Raw genomic sequence first — 20,827 nt, 5'->3', positions numbered from 1 at the left:
CATCTCTCTGAATTGTTGCATAAAGTTATGACACATAAGAATGCCAAGAATATGGTTAAATTGGTGTAGAAAGTGAGAGACACTAACAGCGGGTACATTTAGGTCTTGACAAGAGAGACAACAAATCTGGATCCAAAATGCTTCCAGAAAATTTGTTGAGTATTTGTACAGTATTCAATTGGCCTTTCCTGTTTGACTGTTACCATTTTAGATGAAACAAAAACCTTGCTGTGCTCCAGCAACCTTAAGGGATGTCACTAAATACTACAATTTTTCTTCTGTTTTTAAAACCTGTAGTTTTTCTTGTGGCTATAAAATTGCATCATTACACAATGTAAATGGGACGATAAATGACTGCAATTCAAAATTACTTAAAGCGACACACACAAACAAATGCAAAGACAGGCTGAATTGTCATTTCTGTTTGAATCGACGATCATACCCGTGTTTCAAAGTGCATATCAGTCTGGCACTGCAGACCAACCTGTGATGCTGCATCTGGAACTAACCAGAGTTACATGTAGACTTCAGTTGCAAGAAATACAGCTTTGGCCATTTTTTGCAATGTTTTCAAAATTACATCGATTCATTTCAAATGAACAGAGATTACACAGTTATTTATAGGTTGGAAAAAAGTAGCATACAACCTGAAAAATCCAAACGTAATTTCTAAAGATTCACGGTGGTCGAGCCTACAGCCTACTTTTTATTCTTAATTCCTTGCATGATGACTTTGTGAAAACAGGAGGGTTTCATCTGATATCAATTATTTTAGCTGAGATGCTTTCTTGGGTAATATAGTTATTACACACACACACACACACACACACACACACACACACACACACACACACACACACAAACATTTCATCAAATGGGTCAACCTCACAAACTGCATTCACTCTTGAAATTCCCTGAAGTTACTTACTAGTACAAAATAAAATACCCTTTCCAAATTGGCCCCAGTTCATCTCCTTCATCTGCTAACGTTATACTACTGAGAAGTTATGGTTGCTAACTCCACCTACTGGCCAGGTAATATCCCATTCACCATTGCTGAATATTTAAGTAGTTGTTGAAGGGAAAAGAGGCAATTTACATTAAAAACAAACTGCATTGCATAAAATCCTAGCTGAGTAAGTTTTTGCCTTATCAATATTTCAATATTATTTCCTCTAAGGTGAGGTAATTTTAAACTCTAGTCAATGGTCTACATCATGATCAGCACAAACACCTTGTATGTGCCTACAATAGCAACACTACAGGTTAGGTGTAGGCAGCACCAGCCCAGAAATCTTAACCTACAGCTTTCAGCCCTTATCTACCTAGTTTAGTCTCATGAGATCCCTCAATTCAGAGAGACCAGCACTGCACAGAATAAAAGCTCCACTTTGACTCTGTATAATAAATATAGAACCATCTTTAGGTTTCTAAGTCAAGACAGGATGGGAGTGTGGCCATCACACTGCTTGGCTCTCCTCCATCTGTTGTAAACATGCAGGCTGGGTCAGTTAGGCCTCCATGTAGGGCAGTGAGAGGCTCTGAGGCACATGCCATTCAGAAACTGACGAGGGATCAGCGATAGGAAACTTGGCTGCTTCGGGCTCAGCAGTGGTCAAGGGTTTGCGTCTGGTCCACTGTCAGAGTTTGAGGTTTGAGATGAATCTGCTGAACATGGTTCAGTTCGGTCATTCTCTGCTGTCTTCGTGCAGAACCGCTGCTGCCGCGATTGTTGTAGTCGTCCTTTGAGCTCTTCCTCCTCTTCCTTAAGAAGCACATCTTCTTTCTCCAAGACAAACTCCAAGGTGGACCCTCTGGCTGCTCCTTTCTCCAGCTCCCCCTCCTCTGCCAGGCGGAGTTTGATGTTCATGCCGACAGGTTTTTCTTCTGGATGATGAGGAGGAGAGCCAATGATATGCAGAATTAGAACGAGAACAGAGAGTTAAGATTTGATCAGAGAGAGTAACTAAGATTTGACGTTTGATGTAATTGCAGTTCGCCTTCTGAATCATCAGTACAAGTTTGAATGCTGAAATCCAGTAGTGACATGGATCGTTTGCCCAAGTGAATGTCATCAAATACTTACTTATACTCACACATTCCTGTTTAAATCTACAGTGACCAGCTGTTTTAGGGAATTACTTAGCTTTTTGGAAATTTTTTTTTTTAAAAGATTTATATCTTCAGTAGGAACAAATGGGCTTAGACAGGCTGAGGAAGTTGTAAAGTATTGAAAGACAGCCCAACGCATATTGGTTTTGGTCTTTTCATGGGATTTGTTGACAATCACATAAACATAGACTATCGCCAGCCTTATCCTTTAGTCTTTCTCTTCCCGGTCCTCACCGTGTCCCAGCTGCCTCTCCTTGGGCAGCAGCAGCACATCCACATTGTGATGTTCCTCCAGACCAGCTGTGAGCACGGCACCCTCACGGCTGAACAGGAAGACCAAAGGCAGGGTGATGTCTTCAGTGGAGTCGCCATCTCCAACCATCTGGAAGAGGGGAGTTTCCTCACTATTACTTCCCTCACGGTGGTCTGAGAAGAAGAATAAGGGAATAATTGGAACAATTTCTTTAAGGTTCAGCCTTCAGTATTTGACAGTTATTCAAACCTCTGCGTACTGATCTTTGAGGTGGTTTCAGCTCCTCTGGTTATCATCCTCACCTATAAAGATGACTCCTATGGCTCCTGCCTCCTGCAGCCGACGAGCCTTTACAGCAAACATGCAGTCACCACGCAGTGCCAGAGCGATATTGCCTTTAAGCTCCACTGTATTATCTACTGGCCCACATGCAGTGTAAGGTGAGGCTTTCACTATGCTGCCCTTCACCTGCGGCACAAAAGTTTGGGTGTGTTATTGAAAGTTACTGTGTTTCTTAAATGGATGGAGATAAGGAGAAGTGCAGGTAAAACAAAACAGGTAACACTTCCATAGCTTGGGAAATATCACAATGTAGTTGTAACATTTTAAATTTTTGGTCGTGTTATTATCATTAAATGCATGCTTCTTATAAAAGCTACACGACTTGTTGGGAGCTTTAATGCTGATACTGTATACCGTATTATTGTCACATTAGAAGCTCACCCCGTGCTCCTGCTTGGTGAGGTCCATTCCAAACTTGGCAGGTCCCGCTGTGAGGACCGTCCTACCCAGAAATGGAGGGGATATGAGCTGAACAACATGAGGCACCACCTCCTCCTCCGGTGTCTGGCTTACCTCTGCCACAAGTTTTACTCGGTACACTCCTTTATGCTCCTAATGATGATTTAAAACAACGATCATTGGCCATTTGAACTCATTGTTTTCCCATAATGTTAAGTGTCACGTTTAAGTTAAGAAAGGGAAGTTGTATGTATCTTTGTTTATCAGAGAATTTGTGGACATTGTAATACTGTATATTACAGTAACCTACATTCCAGGCATTTTTTACATTTAAAGCTGTACATTCATTACCTTGACCCAATTTCCACCCCGTTAACATTGCTATTAATCCAATGCTTATAAACCGTTTAAAAAAGCAAAATGAAACTGGTAATCCATTTGCTATGATTGACACATTTCACTTTTCCCTTCTCTGTTGGGAACCTCATGATACCAAATGGGGCATACTTACTGCTTAAGTAAACACAGAACTGAGCGTAGCATAGCTGATAAGATGATGAAGGAATCTGTTTAAAAAAAGCTCTGTTATTTGGCTTATAATTTTCTAAATCCATGCTGCTTAAAGCCCTGTTATTTGTACAATTTGAAAGATATAATTGGTTAACAGCAGGTTATATAGCAGCAGGCTGTTTTGACAGCTCCATTGAGGCATGCATACAGCATACAAATGCATGGTTCAATAGGTTGTTTGAGTGCATCATGGGAGCCAAATGGACAAAATCAGGTCTTAAATCAGGAACTGAAAACAAGTTCTTCATACTTTTAACTCAAAGAAGGCAATAAATGGTGCCATTGAAACCTGCTGAAGAACATCCTGGTGATTTTTGTTTTCCCCCTTGTTTTACCAGCTAGGATTCACTTTTCAGCCATTTTGGAAAGCATAATAGTGTACAGTCACTACTGCTAAGCATAGAGAAAAATCAAGAAAATGTCTAAAAAATGTTGGTAAATATCCCCATTTTACCCACCACTGTAGGTTCTAAGGGGTTAGGGTTTAGCTAGCAAGAAAAGCCTTTCAAACAAGTACATATGTATAGTACATACAGTATATTGGGGCACAATATTGTTTCAATACTTATACTTTAATATATTGATCTTTTGGGATATCTGCAACTCCATGATTGCTCATTTGCCAGACTAGCTACTATGCACTTTTTAAGAGAAACATCCTGCATTGCACCAGTGCAACACAAAAATGCTAAAAATGCAATAAAATTAATTACTTATCTTCTTTAGATGTAAAATTGCTGTTTTAAAGGAAATTAGTTTATTGCACTGACTCAATTCTTCAGGGATGTTTTCTGTTTAGGAGGTCATTGCGACAATGCTGGGGCCTAGTGCAAACCATTGACTTCCCTAAAGTTTTGGAGGTCCAAAAATTTAAAAAGCAGCAAGACATGCTGAGTACAAAGTAAATAAAATACCCTCTGACTTCCGATGTCTCCTGCCGTGACCTCATTCAGTGGAGTGAGAGAAATGCCCATGCTTTTCAAGAACTCTACTGGCTCCATGCCATTATCATGGAGCGGTAGTTCAATTTCCCTGTAAAGTACAAACACACCCGAGTTAAAACTCAAAGTAATAATGGCTAACAGGTTTTTTTCACTCCAAAATCAAAAGCCCCTTGCGACTGGACACACCTGACAGGTAAGGGGTGGAAGGCTCGTCCCACCCCAGTGAGGTACTTGTAGCTGTCTCGGATGGTTTTGGCAAATGAAGGGTTGTTGGGGAACAACGTCTCTATGCTGGGGCAGGAGTGTGTGAACAGATCTTCTTCTTGAGAAACAGTAACAGTCTCCTGAAGCACAGGACCAACAGTTAAACTTACAACACTTTTTAGCTCCTACACTCATATGTCAATTCACATATTAAAAGGGTCATTTACATTAAAATGTCTTTGTTGTGTGTGTTTAAAGCGTATATCAGTTTGTATCAATCAGACATTCAAAATTTAAAATGGCAACATAATGTTTGTACATGTGTTTGTGATGAAGTGAGAGCTCTCACCGTAATGTTGCCTTGACAGGGCGGCTTGGTGGTGGAGAGAGATACAGGGAGAAGGTGAGCCTCCGTGGTGAAGATGTAGTCGTCAATATTGATGGGCAGCTCGCTCTTCTCCGAAAACAGCAGGTACAGGTATTTAAACATCTCAGCCAGAAAGAATGAGTCCATCCTACACACACATACATAGAAACAGAAGATGTTATCACACATTCACAAGATATATTTTGAGGTTCCATTACAGCAGTTATTTCATCAAAAGAAATCTAAGGTTACTAATCCACATGGGGAATGTAAATAACATGTCAGTGTAAACATGTGTATAATGGCATTTGTATACCTGTCTTCATGCATCCCAGTGCGGACATCTTGCACAGCAGCAAACCCGCAAGGCACCCTGGCATAGGCATTGAGCTTTTCCACGATGGACTGTCCCACTCTGAGGTAGTAGGGGTCACCAGTGGCCTGCAAAGATCAAGATATAATCTCCACCACACATCTTACATGGAACATTCATTTTGCTATAAAAATGCTTTGTGTGTATAGCACAAGAGTGGAGTAGTTTCATTAATTAGCTGATTTATAACAGCTTATTTATTATAGTTTATGTCTGGTTTTTCACCTTATAGAGGTAGTATGTGCTTTCTGCAAACTCTGGTCTCAGTAGGTGTTGGCCCCAATGAACTCTAAACTCTGTAGTGAAAGCCTGCATGGAGATAAAGCAAGGGCAGCAAAAGATGTTAGTGACATTGGCTTCTTCTAAAAAAACATTTTATTTACATTAATGAACAGATTTCAGTAAGAATGTGACAAAGAAAATTGGCCAAATTTAAACATTAGTCAAAGATAACACAAGTAAACACAAAATGCAGTTTTTAAATGAAGGTTGTTAATATTAAGGGAAAACAAAATCCAAACCTACATGGCCCTGTGTGAAATAGTGATTGCCCCCTAAACCTAATAACTGGTTGAGCCACCCTTAGCAGCAACAACTGCAATCAAGCGTTTGCAATAACTTGCAATGAGTCTTTTACTGCGCTGTGGAGGAATTTTGGCCCACTCATCTTTGCAGAATTGTTGTAATTCAGCCACATTGGAGGGTTTTCAAGCATGAACTGCCTTTTTAAGGTCATGCCACAGCATCTCAATAGGATTCAGGTCAGGACTTTGACTAGGCCACTCCAAAGTCTTCATTTTGTTCTTCTTCAGCCATTCAGAGGTGGACTTGCTGGTGTGTTTTGGATCATTGTCCTGCTGCAGAACCAAAGTTCGCTTCAGCTTGAGGTCACGAACAGATGGCCGGACATTCTCCTTCAGGAGTTTTTGGTAGACAGCAGAATTCATGGTTCCATTTATCACAGCAAGTCTTTCAGGTCCTGAAGCAGCAAAACAGCCCCAGACCATCACACCACCACCACCATATTTTACTGTTGGTATGATGTTCTTTTTCTGAAATGCGGTGTTACTTTTACGCCAGATGTAATGGGACACACACCTTCCAAAAAGTTCAACTTTTGTCTCATCAGTCCACAGAGTATTTTCCCAAAAGTCTTGGGGATCATCAAGATGTTTTCTGGCAAAAATGAGACGAGCCTTAATGTTCTTTTTGCTTAGCAGTGGTTTTCGTCTTTTTCTTATGGTGGAGTCATGAACACTGACCTTAACTGAGGCAAGTGAGGCCTGCAGTTCTTTGGATGTTGTTGTGGGGTCTCTGAATGGAGTATATAGGTAGGTATATAGAAGATATACTTCTGATTCTATTAGGTTATCGCAGGAAATGCTGCAATGAGAAGGACTACTTCATGGCAATATTGGATTTTCAAGATTTTTGCATCATTATGATGAAGTACCTTCATTTGTCATGTATTTAAAGATACAGTGTGTAACATTTAGGAGGAGCTATTGGCAGAAATGGAATATAATATTCATAAGTATGTTTTCATTAGTGTATAGTCACCTGAAAATAAGAATCGTTGTGTTTTCATTACCTTAGAATAAGCCCTTTATATCTACAGAGGGAGCGGGTCCCCTTCCACAGAGGTCACCATGTTGCACTGCCATGTTTTTACAGTAACCCAGGACGGACAAACTAAATACTGGCTCTAGATAGGGCCTTTCGCTGCCACCGTAGTTTCTCCTACACGCTTGGAAGGGGAGGGTGAGCCGAGGGGTATTCAAATGGTTACAAACTGAAATTTCACCACTAGATGCCACTAAATCCTACACACTTTTCCTTTAAATTCAATATATTTAATGGATCAGGCTATAGCAGACATCCCCATCTGATTACTGTTTAGAGTTCTTGTTTGGATTTCCAGAAATCTGCTATATCACAATATAGAATCCTATCATGATACTGTGATATAAGATTGTATCCATATTACACACCCCTATTGAGTGTTATAAATACATTATCTTGCCTATATATGTCTACTATATGTTGTTAAATAGAACAAAAAAGCAGAGATTCATTACCTCTGGAAGAAACTTGTGCTGTTTGGTGACTTGGTAAAGCATTTCATGAGTCTCAATAGCTGGTTTCAGATCTCCTCTCAAAACCTGTGTGAGAAATAAATGTCACTCCAGAAACATGTGTGCAACAATTTCTACGCCTCCTACTATGTTTTAATGGTAGTAAATGTAATTAATCGAGTGCAATCTTAAGACCCTGACCTGTAAGCCAGGGAAGAATGCCAAGAGAGAGTCCATCCAGCTGCGCACGCTTACAGTGGGGTTGTGCATGTGTACATTGAGCAGCAGGGGAGGCTGACTGATGTACTTCATAATGGCACTGTAGTGCTGTTGCAGACAAACATCATAAAAATGTATTAGCAAATGTCTTTAAGCCGCAATCACATTATGAAAATGAAAATGGCCAGAAGTGGGCCAATTATGTTGCAACAGGGAGTACAATACAGCAGGAGTCAAATGCTTGGATATAGATTTCTGTGTGGGCATGCAGTGATGGAGGACTTACAATGTTGAACCTCTCCAGAAAAACATTGTCTCCTAGAAGAATGTAGGCCTTCATCAGATATTCATAGTATGAGTCAATACCAGCGCCAACTCCGCTGTCTGCAAACAGAAGTGAGAAGACAGTCAAACTACTATAATATGGTTCATGTATAGAGCTGTAGAATATGTATGTGTATTTCTGAATTATCAATGTTCTTTATCCATCTGTGTAAGAATATGTGTGGTTCTCTTGCCTATTTCACAATTTTGATGGTTTTACACGATGCATGTGTGTGTTTAAATTGCCTCACCCCTCCGGACCCATTCTTCATTATGGATATTGATGACAGTCCCCACCAAGTCACTTCCTCTCTGTCTCCTCTCCCAGAGGACATCCAGAGCCTTCCTGGCATTTTCCTGTAAAACAATAATAAGTATTATATTCTTAAAATGTTTCTGTTAAAAATAATTACATCATTCATATATGAGTTCATCTTTCAACAACTGGCATCAGTGATAGCCAGCTATAATTTCCAACAAAACTAATAATGTTCTGTGTTCTACTCTTAAATCTCAGTAATTTCAAATTAAAGGCATGTTAAAAAACAAAACAAACATTAAAAAGCCTAATTTCTAGAGAGGCAGGGGGAGGTAATACCTCAAACACAGACTCTCCTGACAATCTGCTGAGGGCAGCAAACTCCAGGATCATTGTTCCAGCACATGCTGTGCAGGTGTCCGATTCAGTGCCTGTGCGTGAAAGTGGGTTCAGGACTCCATACCGCAGATTCACCTGGAAAACCAAAACAATGAAAAATGTATCTTGTCACTTCACTAAGCTCAAATTATCTTAAGTTATTTACTAAAATAAGTTATATGTTGTTCATTAGTTCCTCTGTGGTGCACTGACTGGAGGAACTTTTCTCTATCAATGCAGTGAGTCACATTTCAGGGCCATCCACGATATCCACGAGATCTGACAGTATATTGTCTGCTCCATCGGCATATAATACATCTCAAATAAGACCTGTGATATTTAACAATAAAATAAGGGATACCTTAGGGTAGGGAAGGCCACTTGTGGTGTTAAAGGCAGGCAGTAATCGATCGCCCAGCTCTTTGGCCATGTGTAGGAGCTCATCGCGATACCACTGCATCCTCTCCCCACGCTGCCGTAGCAGGTCAGCCATCACGTGGGCTCCCAAAAGCCCTCTGGGGAGAATTAAATGAAGGAGGAAAAAAGGTTTTCTTTTAAAAATACACAATTAAACAGAAAGGTTGGGCTGGATGGGTTGAAATACTTTATACAGCAGGGAATTTCTGTCTAGTAATGGTAGTGATTGTTATAAGGACTATTCTATTAAAAAGAGCATATATATATATATACATACATACATACATACATACATACACACATTACAAAAATAAATAAATCACAGACATGTTTTGTACCCTAAAACTCTGATGTTGGTCTCAAACACAGACACCACCACATCATTGTCCAGGCGTACATCCCTCAGTGCTTTCCTCACTGCGTCCTCAAACTCATCAAGCTTGTTTAACACCTGCGCACACACACACAGACAGGAACAAATAAATCTACTGTCAAAAACCAGGGAAAAGACTCAGAAACAAAAGCAGATCAAACTACTTTTATGCTTGTAAACAGAGGAAAAGCAAGTCCTCACCACCAGGGTATCAAGGGTGTCTATCAGTGTGAGAGAAAACCTACAGAAAAGGCAGAAGAAATGTTATGATGCGAGCCTCTGGCACAGCAGTGGAGCTGGTGTCCCACTTTTCCACTGATCCAGTTTCATTTGTAATGAACCACAGACTGTCAAATGTCAAATGGAAAGGGGTGAAATTACATTAAGCAACATGCGTGGTACATAAATGGATTTATTATACGGTCCTTCTTATAAATTTCATTGACTTATATTAGCATCTAATTAATGCATTCTTGTAAAACTAGGGCATCTACTCCATGTCTAATTAAATCTGTTTGGAACAGCATACTATTATAAAAAGAAATGAGTCCTCGTCTTCTTTGAAAATGCAAAATACTTTTTCAAAAGAGATGACATTACATATCACCTTTTGTGTTAAATCCACATTCCCTTACATATTTGCTTGAATAAAAAAAATTTATTCTGGACATAATATTCTTTAATTTATCGTAGAAAAGGTTTCAGTCGTAGTCATCTGGACACTGTTTTCAGAATCAAGACGTTTCAGCTCCCATCCGTAAGTCATTCACCACAATTGAGAATAGATAGATAGAACACTCCTGGACGAATGAGGGACTACACCGTCTCATTCTTTAATTTAGTTATTTATGACAAAATAGAAAACCATCTTTCACAGTGGAGAATGAATCTTGAAAGCAGGCAAGGGATAGTGTGAGGTCAGATATAATAAACTGGACACAAGCAAATATATAGATTTTGATAACATGTAGTTACATTTTTACAATCAGCAACGTAGGAGTTTAAAAAGCATCTATAGCACAGCTCTATGAAGGGATGCTATAAAGGAGACATAGCCAGTTACTGTACTTTTTAGACTTTAAAAAGGTACATATGGCTTTGGTCTAAACCAACTGATGAATTACAAATACATGGCTTGTTTGTTGATGATGAACTTACTTCCCCAAGGAGTCATCTATGTCCCCTCTATTGGGCTCCTGGCCACGGACTCTCCCCCTGCAGCTTAGAGGCATCAGCTCATCTGCTGGATAGGCATATTTCTGCAACACAAACAACAGTAACTGTCTTCAAGCTTCATTTAACAATGTACAGCAAAGGTGTCATTAAGGAAAGGCGGCTGGGGGGTTGAAAATTCCTTAGGAGGAAAAAGAAACTAGCAACCAAAAGCTAAATGTCTTAAACAACTGCTGGATCACAGGTGGAACATTTTTTTTTCTTCATTTTCCCCAAATTTTACTGGCTACCAATGCCAGTTATTCGCAGACTGAGATTGAGGGTCAATTTAAATTTGGTATCCCAGATTTAAATCAGTTTCCAATTAGATGGCTTGAATGAATTGTGGCTCTGAGGTCTGAGAACTAGAGCCCAACTGAGAAATCAGCCAGTCAAAAATAAGTAACAAAAAAAATTACAGTAAAGAAATGCTAACGATATGTTTGAGGTAGTTTAGAAAGAGTGTTACTGTTGCATAGTCTGTGCACCAGGGAGCATATTTTTCAACTGTTAATTGCCCCACTCAGTACATATCTTTGTATTAATTATTTGAAAAACAAAATTTGAGAGATTATGTGTTTATTTAAAAAAATGTATCTATTAATTTTATTTATCTGCCTATATATTGTTTTACAGATTTTTAAGCTCTCAAATATTGATATTGGCCTAAACAAATCCAGTATTGGTCAGGCAATACTGAGGACCACAACAGAGAATCAGGGGACAAAAATGTGCAGAAACAATATAAATTATATCTTGCTACTAATGATAGATATTAATATTAAGGGTTTCTCCCATAGCCAACAACAGGATTTCATCCATAATTGATAATGGGAGAGTCTTTCCTCTGTGTGTATCATGTCCTTCCGACACTCATTAACGCCTCAACTAAAACTGATTGTTGTCACCAGTAATACCATCTGCCCCATCCCTTCTTCCCAGCATCTCCACAGCTTTTCTAATCACCCTCTTGAAGACCATCATCAATTTCTTACTAACATTTGTCTGTGCATCCTACAATAAACCTACACTTTACTTAGTTATTGTCAAATCTTATGTAGCCACCCATGATCCTTGCTTCACGTGAGGAAAATCAAGACTCCTGGAAGACATCTCTATCATCATTGACAAAAGACGAATCAATACAATCAAGACCACCATGAATCACAGAATGTTCTGTTGGCATCCTTTGCACCAGGCTGACACTGCAGCTGCAACAAAATCATGCATGTTTGCTTTCTGCACAACTCCACTAAATCAGATCCAACTGCACTGAGGCCATTGACTCAAGCTTTTCTTAACTGGATGACCCTGATTAAGTGTTGCTATAATTTTGACCTCTTCAGCTTTTCTCAACTTCCCTTTGTACTGTAAATAGAAGTGTAGTGGTAATTACAATTATTACATCAAAGTAAACACCTTACCATGTAACTGCCATAAGCGTGATCAAACATTTCAACAATCTGGTCCCTGCAAAACAAAGGAAAAATGTGGTATCAATTAATCAAATGAGAAAATGGCATAAACACTGTAATGTCTTTCACAATATTGCAGAGACTAATTCACAAACACATATAAACAGTGTCTGTCAAGGCATTCCTCACCTGATAACAGTCTTCTCCTCTGGTGTCATGCTCTGGCTCTCGTGACATTTCGCCCAGCCAAGAAGACTGGTGATGAGTAGGGTCTTTAGCATCATCCCAGTGCCGGAAGTGTAGGCCAGTTCCCAGCACAGTTTATGTCCTATTCTCCTCTTGTAGTCTTGCCTCAGGTTAAGCTGTAATATGGACAAACAAACTCCTGTCCTTTGTCCAACGCCCACACAAAATCAAACAGTCCAGCAGGCACAGCTGTCCTCCTTTAGCCCGATCATCCTCATTTTGGTAGAGAGTCGGCTGTAGAGTTTTGGCTAACGTCGATAAACGTTAGCTACCTCCCAGCTCCATTTCCATTTCCACTGTGGTTGTTCTGTAGTTGATCCAGTATTGTTACGACCGCCACATGCCCACAGAGAACTTCAGCTGACCGTATCCATGTAAACAATAGAGGCAGCTAGCTGCAGCTGAGTCTCGATAAGCAATAACTGTTAAAACAAGACTGACCACGAAGCACTGGCTAATTAGAGAAAGCCCACACAGGGCTAACAGCTCACTTCTTGTTAAACCAAGAAATATAAAGAAATATGAAGAAAATATTTAGGTAGTTACCAAATTGATGGCTCAGTGAGACAGTGTAGCTAACGCTTGCTAGCCATCACAGTGCTGGGAGGATCCCAGTAGCTAGCCAGCTAACAAGTTGCTAGTTCGCCGTTAGCAATGCAGGCTAGTTAGATAATCTAAGATAAATATCTTAATAGCTAAATAAAGAAAGTAAGATAGGTCTAAACATCATCTTGTACTAAACAAATGGAATACTTGCCGTGTAAACTGATTATCATACAGTGAAATGGTCGATGACACGTCGCCAAGTGTCATTACGGCTATACAGTAGCCTGACGTCGAGTACCGAGCTGTCAAAGAACGGCCAGGCCTTTTTTTTTTTGGTACAAATTGGCTAGAATGCCCTGGGTTTAAGCTTTCAGGCAAGCTTTCAGGCAAGCTTTACTCCCACGTAGGCTAACGTGAAGTCTCCCCATTTACAAGTCCACGCTTCAAGTGGTTATATTTGTGATTATAGAACATTTAGATTAGGTATATGCTTAGGGTAGCAGTTTAACAATGTAACGGACGTCGGACTGTTTTCCGGGAAGGTTCCCTGGCAGGCTGTACTTAGGGTAAAATATCCACATTTCAAAGAGCCAAACAACGCGTCACAAGGTAGGTGGAGTCAAGGAAGATGTGTTTTGTGTACAGTACATGTATATATGTGTGTGTATATATATATATATAATTCACCCATGCAAATGGCCGCTGACTAAATGTTTACACTCAATGTATAATATTTTGTATTTTCAACAAGAACACAATGAACCCGAAAATATGCCCATACCCACTAAAAAGTATCTACACAGTGTCATCATCCATAAATCCTCATATCTTATCTATATATATTTTTTTTTTGCCTGTTTTGTACAGTCTAGGTTCCTTGCCCAGAAGAGGTCACTTCTGTAGTCTCTACAATTTTCCACAAGATGTCGCAGCTGTCCCTCTCCTCTCAGTACATCACTTTCACACCTCACCTGGATTGTATGCATTTATTTGTTTATACATTTGACCAGTGGTAATATTTTTCACTCTGGTGCATCAGCGAATGCGGCCTGCCCTCAAGAGGACGTCGGTGTCTCGTTGTGGACGCACTCTTGTTGCCATGGTTCCCTTAAATGTCTCCAATGTAGGGTGCTGTGGTGAGCTGCTGGATGCTGTAGACATTTAGTTTAGCCTCAGGATGTTAAGTAGGGCTATCGATGAATTTTGCTCAGACTAAATGAACCCTTAATTTGTTACTTATTTTGCATAATTACACAATAGTCTATAATTTCTTATTAGACATCTAAAATACAGTTAGGATTTAAAGGCTGGTTTAGTTCTGCTAAAGGAACTAGACTGGACAGGCCTATTTGTAGAATGTGTACAAAATTGTGATTTGAACATGAAGTTACTTTGGGGATGAAATTAATTTATATTTCGTTGTCTATTTTGTTTTATTAACTAATATTGTTAATCACATTATATTTGTTAATTTCATCATAATCGTAGGCCTAATGCTTTGGCAACACATGCCAATAAAGCCTATCGAATTGAAGAGATAAGGCCGATTGAAAACAAATAGCCTATTTTTTCCTGTTTCTTAATCTCCTTCCTCTTTCTCTCTGACTCAGGTCCTTGCCCTGAGAGCAAACAGGACTTTGGACCCACAGTAGGTTATTACAGAGCGTGTTGGGTTTTAGTGAGGTGGGCAGATTGTTGCGCAAGGGAGTCAAATTGCAGAGAAGACATAGCATAAATCCCACCTGCTTTATGTGTCTGTATAAGACATCTGACAGGGCAGTACGGACACTGTGTACAAACGAGGAGGCGTGTATGAAAAACGTCTCCATGATTCAACTTCCTCCAGTTAATAATGGGCGTTGCCTTCTCAACTTCTCTGAAAGGTGTGGCGATTTTTGGAACACTGTGAAATTCTTCCTCTGACATCAGTCCGGCCCTGTCACTAAGGTGAGACGAAAAATACCATTGTCTGACTTTTGATCATAGTCTTTATGTATGCGCACGTCTTTATTGTCTGTCTGTGTCCCGTTTTTTTTTTTTTTTTTTATGTTTTACTGATCGGGAAAATTAGTATTTTAGAATGCAGCGGCTGGCACAGAGGTTCATGTTCTGCTGGGTTATTCACATACGTGTCCACTCGACTATGCTGGCTTACTCAGCCTCTAACTGTCCAAAGAGGGTAGTTATTGTGGACTTATACGAAGTTATTTAGAAGAATACGCCAGTGGATTTGTTTATGTTAGCCGAAGTGGATGCCAAACGCGCTGGCAGTGAAAGTCGGAGGATGAAGTTGAAGAGAAATGTGCAGAGAGCAAAACCAATCAGAAGCAGGAGACACTAGAGACCATCTTGCGATGGGATCACACCAGCCGCGACGCCCGTCAACACGTCGACGTTCCGACCCACGAGCATAAGTAGGCTACTCTGAGTACTCATGGCTCGGACCACACCCACCTTCAAACTCGGCCTTCATTTTGATCTCAACCACACACCTGTAGAGTTTCGTGACTTTTCGCATCTTGCACGACAAAATCTGTCTATAGACAGACAAACGGACGGACATAATAAACACCTGGCGAAGTGCTTAAAACCACTTCTGTGGTAGTTCCTCCAGGACCACATTTTGCCATGATGACACACACACACGATGAAAACAATACCAGCTACACACTGTAATAACTTAAATCACTATACAGTGACAAGATGCTGATACTGTATGCTTTTTCTTCTCCCTAGTTTGAGACTTTTCTCTACAACCGCAACTATGTCTGTTTGGGTGAGTAGTTGCAGGCTGTCTGTGAGCGATAATATGGTTTATTTATTTTAGGCGTAAAATACGAGAAAATATAGGTGATAATTTAAGCATATGTGTTGACTTGTATTGTAGGATGACTTGGACCTGCTCTTAGACTCCCCCTCCTCACTGACTGTGACAGTAAGTTGAACAAACTCTTACCTTGTAGTGTGCAGTATTATGGAGATGATGAAGATGATGATGATAATGATGATATATTATTACATGGGTTGCTCTTGCTTGAATGGATATTGACAAATAGGGATGCTCAGAATATAAAATATTGAACAGGAAACAGTATATACTGTACATGGAGATGTGTTATTGTTTTACATTTACAACAATAACACTGATTGATCATATTTCATTGTTATGTATGAGTCTGTTTCTGTGTCAGTCCAGTGCAAGAGGAACTGTGAAGGACACGGCAAACTTCAAAGTGGAAGAAGATGTGTCTGCATTAAGGAAGGCCATAGAGGGCATTGGTAAGTCAATGAGCCACCATTACCAATATATTTTCATTGTATTTTACAGGAAAACATGCAAAGCACTTTAATCATATTTTACTAAATTTGGGCACCTGTCGGTTAGCAGAACGAGTTTTATATCTGTTATATAAGGTTGTAAAGCCATGAACTCTCCAACTGCAGTGTAAGTGGTAAGCCTGTCTTGTGTTGTCCTCTCCTTTATAGGTACGACAGAAAAGACACTAATTGAGGTGTTGACCCAAAGGAGTAACGCTCAGCGTCAGCTTATTGCTAAGGCCTACGAGAAAGCCACAGGAAGGGTATATAGATGGACTTACTTTAAATATTAATTCTGAGTGTTGTGACAAAGACATAAACCAAAATGAGTTTCATGACGGTGGAGTAAGATTTGTGTTTGTCAACCTTCCTCCATCAGACATTAATCGCTGACCTGAAGGGAGACACTCACGGAGACTTTGAGGACTTGTTAGTAGCCTTGGCAACGCCTCCTGCTGTCTATGACTGTCATGAAGTCATCAAAGCCATCAAGGTGAGACTGTGTCGAATGAACTTCAAGATGACATGACCCTGCTTCAAAACAGAATCTGTACTGGCCTGCTGATGCACCAAGACTACATACCTGCAGACATTCATATGTGTTTCAGTCAGGTTTTTGTTTTATATAAAGTGGACAAAAATGTGTCTTGGTCAGTGTTCAAAGAAACAACATTAAAAACATTTTACAGGGAGCAAAGTCACCAGTTCTACAAGTTTCATGTGTTTATACAGACTTGTTTTGCTTCATATTTGTTTGGAATCATGAAATTTTACCAAATCATTCACTGTGTATATTTTTTGTTCATCACATACAGGGTGCAGGGACCACAGAGAGTACGCTGACAGAAATCTTTGCCTCGAGATCCAACAGACAGCTCATCGCCATGTCTGAAGCATACCTTGCAGGTTTGTATCTTCACCACAAAGTATTTGTAATTTCACTGGTTAGATAGTGACTCAGATTGTTGTGAAACAGTTGGCAAATGTTCATGGTGTAATATGGCTAGATTATTGTGAAATTATCTATTTTGTGCTGTTTCATTCAAGAAACTGGAAGACCGATGATAAATGATCTGCGGTCGGAGGTGTCTGGAGATTATGGCAAAGCACTGCTCATCTTGGCTGAGGTACTGTACATTAAATTTAAAAAGTGACGTGTCCCAACAAATGAGAATCAGACCTAAAGCATTACATTTATTGTAGTCAGACAACTCTGAACATCCCCATCTCAAAAATGAGATGAAAAGAAATCAACCAACACCTCAAGAAAAACTGCTAAAAATCATATTGTCTTATGTGAGACAAAACAAAATCAACTCAATAATACAATCCGTCTTCAGTTAGAGGCCTGTTTTCTCCACAAAGCTTGTCATCTCTGTTATCAAATTGCAAACAATGTTTAGCTTAGACGTTGAATTGTGACAAGTATATTAAAAATGCCATTCAGTAAGGCTTGTCACTTAAATGAGCAAATGCCAAATATATTGGATTTATTCTACGTATCACAAACTATGTTCTTCTGTCCATCCTCACAGGGGAAGCGAGACGAGAGCACCAGTGTGGATAATGCCAAAGCTAAAGCAGATGCTAAGGTATATTCACTACAATTGAATAGTTCATCATGTAGTCAGCCCTCGTTTTTCTGCCTGTTTCTCAAGCACATTTTAGTGTTAAGTGTTTTTCAATGGCACATAGTACAGCCTCCAAGCTCATGTGGTTAATATGGCTACAGGATGGTTGATGTTTTGTGGATGTAAAGAAATTAGGCCAGTGGCATTAAAAACACACTGCAGAGCAGTTTAGTTACAGATCTTTAGGTGTAATGTTAACAAACTACTTCGATTATTATTTTGACATTCATGTTGCTTGAAGGCACCACTCACCTCAGTTAACAGTGCTGAAATAAGTCAGAACCTGCTTCTCCTATGTTTAACGTGAAAATTGTCCCTTGTATTGCAGCCACTGGATGTAGCCATGAAAAAAGTTGATTTTGATTCTTTTTTTAAACATATAGTCTAAAGCTGTATGTATTTTCACATTCACTATCATTCCACCCAGGCCCTATACGAAGCAGGGGAGAAGAAGTGGGGAACTGATGAGGGGAAGTTTATTGACATCCTGTGCCACAGGAGTGTTCCCCAGCTTCGACAGAGTGGGTACATCCCTTATATATTATTGCTTTACATGCTAATGTAATACAAACACAAGTCTACAGCCATGCTAGCAGCTCTGTGAGGTTGTACTCTGGCACAGTGGTGCTTTGAGCTAAATGCTACCGTCAGCATGCTAACATGCTCACAATGACAATGCTCACATGCTAATGCAAAGCAGGGTTTTTTTTTTTACCATGTTCGCCATCTTAGTTTATTGTGTTAGCATGCTAACATTTGCTAATTAGCACTAAACACAACACACAGCTGAAGCTGATGGGAATGTCATTAGTTTTGCAGGTATATATAGTCATAAACCAAAGTATTGGACAAATTAAAAAATTGACTTGATGGTGCTAGATGAAACATAAAGGGATCAGCAAAGTCATTAGGATTTATCCTCTGGGGATCATGGATACCTGTACCAAATTTCATGGCAATCCATCCAATAGTTCTTAAGATATTTCCCTAAAAGCCAAAATTGTCAACCTCGTGATGGCGATGACAAATTAATAATTTGACTTGATGATGGCGCTAGAGGTCAGGGGATCGCCAAAGTCAGTAGGATTCATCCTCTGGGGAACATGAACGTCTGCACAAAATTTCATGGCAATTGAAAAAATGTGGCAGACCACCATTGCCGTCCCTAGAGCCATGCTGCTAAAAAAACAACTTCATAAAAGAAATCTGTTACAGCTTCAACAGGAGAAAAAAAAGTTGTATTCAAATCTCTTGTGTTTTGACAGCTCTGGTAGAGTACAAAAATATTAGTAAGAAGACTCTGCAGGACAGCATTGAGAGCGAGATGTCTGGAAACCTGGAGGAGCTACTTGTGGCTGTCGGTGAGAAAAATGTGTCATACTGTCGGCGTATTTCTGACCCCTTACATTGAACAGTAGTCCATTCATATTGTGTTGCATCTTCATTTTCATTTCATTGCACGTCTATGACGCATTTAACATAAAGCACTTATTAATTTATTAGCTTTTTTTTTTTTGTCTAGTTAAATGTGTGAAGAATGTTCCTGCATACTTCGCTGAGATCCTTTTCAAGAGCATGAAGGTAAGCTGTACAATGTCCCCAAAATAAACCCAAAAGCCCATAGTTCTATCAGTGGCTCCCAAAACAAAATCCACATATTGTTTGGTTGCACTGTCCTTTTTAGCTACATCATACAATTGTATTTGTCACCAGTGGTGTGGAAAGGAATGTTAAGCCACTGTTATTGCTGCTGCTTTGACTAAATGCGCACCAATGGTTGAAATGTGCAAACAAGCTCTAAAGCAGAAAAAAACATGTAAACTGCAGACATAGAAGTAGCCATTATTGCTGGATAATGTATGTGATATGAGTAGCTGCTAAGGAAGAAGAGACTGCTTTTTCTTTATTTGATTTACCCTAATTTGTGCCTTACCTTCTTTCCCAAATTTTACTTTGTCCAGGGTGCAGGGACCACAGAGTCCACTCTGACCAGGATAATAACCAGTCGCTCGGAGATCGATTTGCTGGAAATCAGAGCCGAGTACAAGAAGCTGTTTGGAAATTCCCTCTACTCCCAGTTAGAGGTCAGTACACACGCCCAGAGATGAAATTTAATACGTTCAGTAGACTCTACATAAACATAAATGTTCAACAAAGTTTAAATGTCTTGGTATCTTGTTTGAGACATTGGACAAGAATTTTGTTAGGTTGTTAACATAAGAAAATACACTTGTTTTAATGACGTGTTCCTGAACGACAAACATGATTTCATGTTTTTTTTCCACCCTTTTCTTTGTCTTCTTGTTTGTGTAGTCTGAAGTGTCTGGCAGTTATGGTGACGCCCTGAAGCGTCTATGCGGCCAAGACTAACTCTTCCCAGCTCCTGTGATGAGAAACATGTGGTATGAAGTGCAGCTTTACCCCATAGCAGATGGGAGGAACCGCGTGAATATCCAGTCGCTGACCTTTCCAATAGCATCATACTAATACATGGAACTAAACATCTAGAAAGCCCTTTTAATGTGGAATTCCAGTAATGTTCAACCAGACATTGATGTTTTAAACTACAGTGCCATGCAGACTGGATGATTCACACACAAAGACACAAAGAAGAAGCAGTTATTCATGGATATGAAGTTTGCGTTGAATGTCTTTGAATATATAAAATTGTTTGTATTCCATGTGACTGCTAGCTGTTATTAACTGCACATTTCTTCCTGTATAATGTATAACACATAAAAGTTGGCAATATACACACAAAATAACTGTCATACTTTCACATTTAAGAAAATAAAAATACTGTATTCTACTATTTGTGTGTGTGTACAGTGAGCACAGAGATACATGCCA

General features: G+C 39.6%; 2 protein-coding genes across 4 annotated transcripts; one reads left to right on the top strand and one right to left on the bottom strand.

The window, feature by feature from the left end:
• Window positions 1-795: 795 nt before the first annotated feature.
• Window positions 796-13,447, bottom strand: si:ch211-282j22.3 (ER degradation-enhancing alpha-mannosidase-like protein 3). 2 transcript variants are annotated; one of them, XM_044174623.1, is made up of 21 exons: window positions 13,240-13,447; window positions 12,426-12,598; window positions 12,246-12,291; window positions 10,768-10,868; window positions 9,811-9,850; window positions 9,575-9,687; window positions 9,181-9,334; window positions 8,781-8,915; window positions 8,434-8,539; window positions 8,145-8,242; window positions 7,841-7,966; window positions 7,643-7,726; window positions 5,790-5,873; window positions 5,508-5,632; window positions 5,174-5,339; window positions 4,807-4,964; window positions 4,591-4,708; window positions 3,089-3,259; window positions 2,668-2,833; window positions 2,347-2,538; window positions 796-1,887 (listed from the first exon to the last, which is right to left on the bottom strand). In XM_044174623.1, exons 2-21 carry the CDS (start codon window positions 12,518-12,520, stop codon window positions 1,616-1,618), a joined length of 2,550 nt encoding a protein of 849 aa, XP_044030558.1. In that variant the 5' UTR covers window positions 12,521-12,598; window positions 13,240-13,447; the 3' UTR covers window positions 796-1,615. The 2 variants fall into 2 exon arrangements, with proteins under 2 accessions (XP_044030558.1, XP_044030559.1); XM_044174624.1 differs by lacking the exons at window positions 9,811-9,850; window positions 12,426-12,598; window positions 13,240-13,447 and having other exon boundaries at window positions 12,246-12,260.
• A 1,304-nt stretch (window positions 13,448-14,751) lies between these two features.
• anxa3b (annexin A3b) lies at window positions 14,752-20,786 on the top strand. Of its 2 annotated transcripts, none has more exons than XM_044174636.1 (14): window positions 14,752-14,975; window positions 15,765-15,804; window positions 15,916-15,963; window positions 16,220-16,307; window positions 16,515-16,609; window positions 16,726-16,839; window positions 17,162-17,252; window positions 17,394-17,473; window positions 17,882-17,938; window positions 18,405-18,498; window positions 19,243-19,338; window positions 19,500-19,558; window positions 19,939-20,061; window positions 20,291-20,786. In XM_044174636.1, the coding sequence occupies exons 2-14, from the start codon at window positions 15,793-15,795 to the stop codon at window positions 20,345-20,347; spliced, it is 1,014 nt and encodes a 337-aa protein (XP_044030571.1). In that variant the 5' UTR covers window positions 14,752-14,975; window positions 15,765-15,792; the 3' UTR covers window positions 20,348-20,786. The 2 variants fall into 2 exon arrangements, with proteins under 2 accessions (XP_044030571.1, XP_044030572.1); XM_044174637.1 differs by lacking the exon at window positions 14,752-14,975 and adding an exon at window positions 15,082-15,442.
• Window positions 20,787-20,827: the final 41 nt, after the last annotated feature.

This window comes from Siniperca chuatsi, linkage group LG18 (genome assembly GCF_020085105.1).
Source record: "Siniperca chuatsi isolate FFG_IHB_CAS linkage group LG18, ASM2008510v1, whole genome shotgun sequence".
In the NCBI taxonomy this organism is placed as follows: domain Eukaryota; kingdom Metazoa; phylum Chordata; class Actinopteri; order Centrarchiformes; family Sinipercidae; genus Siniperca; species Siniperca chuatsi.
This window is presented reverse-complemented; position numbering and strand designations above follow the sequence as displayed.

What these genes read in the sequence shown, in the direction of transcription:
- si:ch211-282j22.3 (XM_044174623.1), bottom strand. Translation starts at nt 12,520, where the DNA reads ATGATGCTAAAGACCCTACTCATCACCAGTCTTCTTGGCTGGGCGAAA. An exon ending in TTCTGGAGAGGTTCAACATT is followed by an intron (nt 7,967 to 8,144) that starts GTAAGTCCTCCA and finishes TGTCTGCAACAG; the next exon opens with CACTACAGTGCCATTATGAA. An exon ending in TTCCACCCCTTACCTGTCAG is followed by an intron (nt 4,709 to 4,806) that starts GTGTGTCCAGTC and finishes TGTACTTTACAG; the next exon opens with GGAAATTGAACTACCGCTCC.
- anxa3b (XM_044174636.1), top strand. An exon ending in GAAGGCCATAGAGGGCATTG is followed by an intron (nt 16,308 to 16,514) that starts GTAAGTCAATGA and finishes TCTCCTTTATAG; the next exon opens with GTACGACAGAAAAGACACTA. An exon ending in GTCTGAAGCATACCTTGCAG is followed by an intron (nt 17,253 to 17,393) that starts GTTTGTATCTTC and finishes GTTTCATTCAAG; the next exon opens with AAACTGGAAGACCGATGATA.